This window comes from Astatotilapia calliptera, chromosome 14 (genome assembly GCF_964374335.1).
Source record: "Astatotilapia calliptera chromosome 14, fAstCal68.1, whole genome shotgun sequence".
In the NCBI taxonomy this organism is placed as follows: domain Eukaryota; kingdom Metazoa; phylum Chordata; class Actinopteri; order Cichliformes; family Cichlidae; genus Astatotilapia; species Astatotilapia calliptera.
This window is the reverse complement of record NC_137435.1, coordinates 33,140,336-33,146,072: the sequence shown is the minus strand read 5'-3', so window position 1 is coordinate 33,146,072 and position 5,737 is coordinate 33,140,336. Positions and strand designations below refer to the sequence as shown.

At 39.4% G+C, this 5,737-nt stretch overlaps 1 protein-coding gene across 1 annotated transcript; it reads right to left on the bottom strand.

Moving 5' to 3' along the window:
• Window positions 1-3,636: 3,636 nt before the first annotated feature.
• On the bottom strand, window positions 3,637-4,841 carry LOC113036998 (lysophosphatidic acid receptor 6-like). Its single transcript, XM_026193684.2, has one exon. The coding sequence runs from the start codon at window positions 4,771-4,773 to the stop codon at window positions 3,937-3,939; it is 837 nt and encodes a 278-aa protein (XP_026049469.1). The 5' UTR covers window positions 4,774-4,841; the 3' UTR covers window positions 3,637-3,936.
• Window positions 4,842-5,737: the final 896 nt, after the last annotated feature.

The window sequence follows — 5,737 nt, the reverse complement described above, 5'->3', positions numbered from 1 at the left end:
TGTGCGTATTTATACTATACAATACTACAATTCTACTACGCAATAAGTTATTGTCAGTAGATCCGATAAAGCAGTGGTCCCCAACCTTTTTTGCTTATGTCCGACAATATTTTCACGGACTGGCCTTTTAGGTGTCGTGGATAAATACAACAAAATAAAACCAGTACCAGTACCAAAAAAAAGACTTATTCATAACACATGGGAAAAGACCCAGGGAAACTGAGTTAATGATAAAAACAATTTAAAAAAATAACAATAAAAACCACTAAAAACCCCTGAAAACCATAAATTTCACACCCGAGCCTCAACTTTCGCAGCCTGGTACCAAATGACTCCGATCCGTGGCACGGGGGTTGGGGCCTGCTAAGATAAAGGATTGCTTACACTTGGCACTGCTGCTGCACTTGAATTAGAAGGGAATAAAAAAAAAACTTAAAAATCTCAAAACTCAGTTGACTGTAATCTACAATTTACTCACATCTAGTGGTGAGATTCTACACACTGCACCTATAAAGTCCTACCAAACCACTTCAGCACTTGACCGAGCTGATAGGTTTGTAGCTTGAACCTATTCGCTGGACAATCAACAATACAAAACCTAACACGAGCCACCTATTATTTTTCAGTCATTCTGGTGCATATGTCGCATGTCGAGGTTGGCCCAAGCTTCAGCTGTACTTGTGCTTGACAGTTGGTGTTTGTGCTGATATGGTGTGTTTGCTTTTCACCAAATGTTGCACCATGCATTTGGGCCACACAGTTCTATTTTCATCTTATCTGTCCAAAGGAGAAGTGAGACCTGTGTTTCAGAAGTCTTGTGGTTTGTTCACTAAGCCATGCTGCCATGTTCTTTTCAGAAAGTAGAGGCTTTGTCCTGGCAGCCCTTCCAAAGAAGGCGTACTTGTTCAGTCTTTTTCTAATTGTGCTGTCATGAACTGTTTAAGGTTTAGCCAAAAGAGTGACTGATACAATAAAATGACTTACAACACAGAGAATAGGGTCTAGTGCTTTAGCGATTGAGAACCTTGTAAAATGGGATTTTCCCCCTGACTGTTGTGACACAGAAAAGAAAAACATTTAACTTGATTGGATGGAGCCACTTCCTGCACATGCAAGGACGATAGCCATTTGTCTGCTCATTGCTGTTTTGGTAGCTCTGCATTTCTTTTTGTCTCTTCCTCCTTTCTGCCCCCCTTTGCTTGGTTTTTGGCTCTTTGTTCTGCGTGACTCTCCACAGTCACTAAAGCTGCTGCTGTCTTTGAATAGTAGTCCTCCTCTGGTCCAAGGGAGACTTGGCTGCAGCACAGCAGGCTTGTTTGTGGGCCTTGGCAGGAGAGGCTTGCAGACCTGAATGTACCTACTTAGGGTCTTTTTTTATGGCATGACTGTGTTTGTGCTGTTGTGTGTGTGTGATATGTGATAGAGAAACAAACAGTGGAATTTGTGTGTTTGCGTTTGTGTGTGGTGTGTATGTGTCTAAGTGTGTGTGTGTGTATGTGTGGTCTGTCTGTGTGTATTTATGGTGTGTATGCGTGGTGTGTGCATATGTGTGTCTGTGTGTGTATGTGTGGTGTATATGTGTGTGCGTCTGTGGTTTTCAGGTTGTTGTTTTTTTTCTTTTACCTTGGGGGTGGAGGGTCAGCTGACCATGACCAGACTTTGCACACACATTCATGCCCCAGTCAGAGCCTCCCATCCCTCCAGATCTGGTGTATCAGCCACTTACAGATGGAGAGCTTCAAATAAACATGAACACAACCTTGATTTACACATATACAAGGGGGGAAAAACGAACCCAAAAGAAACTCCAAAATACACGTTAATTCTGGGACAAACCAATCAATCAACACCCCTATGGAAAGCAATGATATGTTCCATTTAGAAAACACATATTTTTGTGACTATTATTCATTTAATTTGACAATATTTAAAGAAGAAACAAAAGTAAGAAAAGAAAGAAAGGCTGTAAAAATTGATTGAAAAAAGACTGTTTGATTTTTATTTTGTAGAACTACCAGAGAAGTTAATAAAAAATGAAAGAAGATAAATAAGAGCAGATGTTTTATGAACCATAAGACGTTTTATAAAAGCAGTACAGGTTGCTTATGTACGATAGCACTTTCCATTCAGCTTCTCAGTTTGCATTTGCTGGTAGAGGTTACACACGAAATTGACATTAAACGTGAGCTACGCAGAGGATGGAACTTCCTCAAAGCAGGTTTTCAACAGACAAGAGATGAATTATAAACTATAAAAAATTAATAACTGATATGTGGCCTGCTGCAGACAAAGAGGTTTGAATGGCAATTTAACAAAAGACATAAATATCTCTTTCTATTTTTTATTTTTGTTTATTTTACCACTGACTCAACAAAGAGAGCCTATGTAATAAAGACGAATTCAACCACAGTTAAAGCAAACATGAAAGCACGCATCTAAAGCATCTAAATGGCACAGGATGAACACACCATGTAGAGAGTGGTTTTTGAGGTTTGGTGTTTTTCCATTACTAACCTAGTTACAGAGACAAATAACCGTTTAAGGTTAGCTGATGCTAGGTACAGATGACCGTGTAGTGAGTTTTGAATAACTTCAATTGTGCTTTATGTCTGGATTGTTTCACACCTAGAGCCTTTTTGGATTGTTTGCTACAAGCGTAGAGAGCTACCCGTCTCTTTGCCAAAACTCATAGGAGTCATAGGACTGGAGTGCTGCTGGCCTCCGTACTAAGATGCTGACAAAAAAGCACAACAGCCTCAGCTGCATTGAAGGATTTATACCCAAAGACACACACTTGACTTGCCAAATGATGTTAAAGGTAATCAAAAGAAGGTCTTATCACAAAAATAAAAATGCCCCGTTTTCATATCTGCTGCGTATTAAAGGAATGACAGTAAATACCAGGGATAGTTGACATCGCTTCATTGAAAGCACCAGCAACTGTGTGCTCACCTGGAGATGTCCTGCATGCAGGTTCCTGACGTGCCTGTCACACATGTCCATCCCATCTTAACTTGGAGCTTGATCGTAAAAAGATCCTGCCAGTAGTCAGCTTTAGAGCATGATTTGAACAATGAATCAAAAATAAATAAATAAATGAAAAACTAAAAAAACAAGGGGTGCTGTTTTAGCGCTAGAATGAATTAATATTCGCACCTGTATCTAGAAAAAAAATTATATACATCAAATGATACCAGAAGTAAAGATTTCTTTTCTTCCATATCAGATATAATAAACATGATAATTTAGTGCAACTTAGAACATCTGAGTGATTTTGCCTGCAAGCAATTCAGGCAGTTCACGGTGATCATTTATATTTCTACGTGTAAATTTTAGCTCTCATGCACAGCTGTCACTTTCTGCAACAGCAGCAGCTGCACCAATCCTTACAGCCTCAAAAAAGTTCATTCTAATGCCGTCAAAGGCATGCATCAATTTAAGTAATTTCCACTCAATCTTAGGGAAAAGACGCAGGTTTGAGAGTTACTAACATAGTCCGTGAGGTTCATGACAGCTTGTAAAGCATTTGTGATTGAACTGTTTTGAAAACCTAAAACAGTAAAAAGCCGCTTTGCACATCTATTTCACATAATGACTCAAGACAAGCCAACACAGTGATGCAAACAGACTCTGGCATAATCTCTGACTTGCCAAGTATTTAATATTTATATATTTAAGAGCAACATTTAGAGCAAACTTTGTCTGATGGAAATAACAAAAGTTGTTAATTTTGGTACTTATTACACATTAGTTTACATTTCCAAGGCAACAGGAGAGCTTATACACTGTAAAAACAAAAACAATGCAAAACTAGATAGCTAGATAAATGACATGCAGAACTGGCCTTCTTAAATACTGATATTCATTTTCCCTTACAACCTTACTGTGAAACATTCTCACAAGAAACTGGGAAATCTGACTGGTCATGTTCGATGACTATTCAGTAGACCTGTCTGTGTCCTCTTTTTTCTTCCAGAAACCATCAAATGAGAAGTAATACAACAGTGGATCCAGACAGCAGTTCACACTGGCAAGACAATTCAGAGCCCGTTTATTATCAAAGAAAACAGTCAAGGACACGGGCAAGAAAAATATACTGAACATCAACAAGTTCATGGCAAAAATCAGCATGACGTTCACTCTGTTGTTGATCCTTGTGCTGATATTCAAATGTCTGTTTAGAGTCAAAGACACCAGAACTGTGGACACAATATTGATGAACAGCAGGGTGAAGAGTAACACAAGCTGAAAATACGCTATTGGAGGAAAGAAGTCCTTCTTGTCATCAAAACAAGTGGAAACATTCGAAGTGTTGTTTTTCAAATAATTTAAAAGGTTCAGACTCTCTGGGATATTCACCATCACCACAATCAGCCAGACGAGCACAGCTCCTTTTGTGGCGTTGGACGAGGACCGAAGTTGGCGTGACTTCAGAGGGTAGACTACAGCCAGCAGCCGGTCGATGCTGATGAAGGTGATGAAGACTGCGCTGGAGCGGATGTTGTTGCGAAAAAGCATCGTGAGCCATACGCACGCCATGTTTCCCAGAGGCCATTTGTGTGTGGCATAAAAGTAGACCTTCATTGGTAAGGAGATGATGAGCAGGAGGTCTGAGATCACCAGGTTGATCATGAAGACAGCGTTGGGTGATTTGCGGCCGTGGTGGCGAAGAAGAATCCATAGCGACAGAGCGTTGAGAGGCAGTCCGAGCGTTATAACAGATCCATAAACTACGGCGTACACCGTGTCAGCTTCTGTTCCATTTCGTGCCATTTTGAGCCACGTTGATTTCGTGCATGTTTTGCGTGAGTGTGAAATGTAGAAGTGGGGGAAGTGACTGCATGAGTGTTAGAAACCGCAAGACACACCTCCCTGCAAATCACAAATGCCAAAAACAGTGTGAAAAAAAAAGTTTCAACAGTGCTGAAGTAGCAGAGAAAGCTGAAACAGGAAGTAACCGTATGAGAATGAAAGAGTTGTGTGGAACTAGTTCAGCGTGGGAGCCTAAAGTTGAAAGAAAAAAAAAGTTACAATTTCTTTTTTTCCTTTATGTAAAACTATAAATGTTCTCTGTGGATTATTTCAGGAATCCACAATCCTGTTTGTTTACACTTAGCTCCTTTCTGTGATAAAGCATCATTAAAGATTTTAGTAACTGGTGGATTTTAATTTTTGATCGAAAAACAATAAAAGAATTCAAGAAATTTTACATCTGTTTTACAGGGAAATCAGAATTTTGTTTGAGTTCAAATCTGATTCTCTGAAAAATATATTTTTAGTGCCTCACTGTTTAATCCAGTCTTCCTCTGCACAGAAATTAAAAATGTGTTCAAAACTCACGTTACCCATCTTATTCCAGCATGTCGACATGCTCAGAACAAACTTGCTTGCTTCTTGTACAGGATGAAATCTATTTACTGGGAGGCGTCCACTTTCAGTGAGGGCAAAACTTCCCCATACTTGAATATTCCAGCTACTATGTTTCTCTTTGGGTGTTGCATACTACAGTGTTATGCACCACAATGTCACATTCTCACACCCGTTCTTCTGTTCTGATATCTAACATGGATTTACTAGCAAATAAGAATTCTATGAAAATAAATTTGTTGCAGCACGTGAGACTTTCTTCTTCTCTGTGATGTGACAAAAAGAAAACGTGGCCATGAATTTTGGTTTTGTTTAAGTTTTTGATTGATTACAGTGTTCTGAAACACCATGCGTGCCTTTGATGGCATTG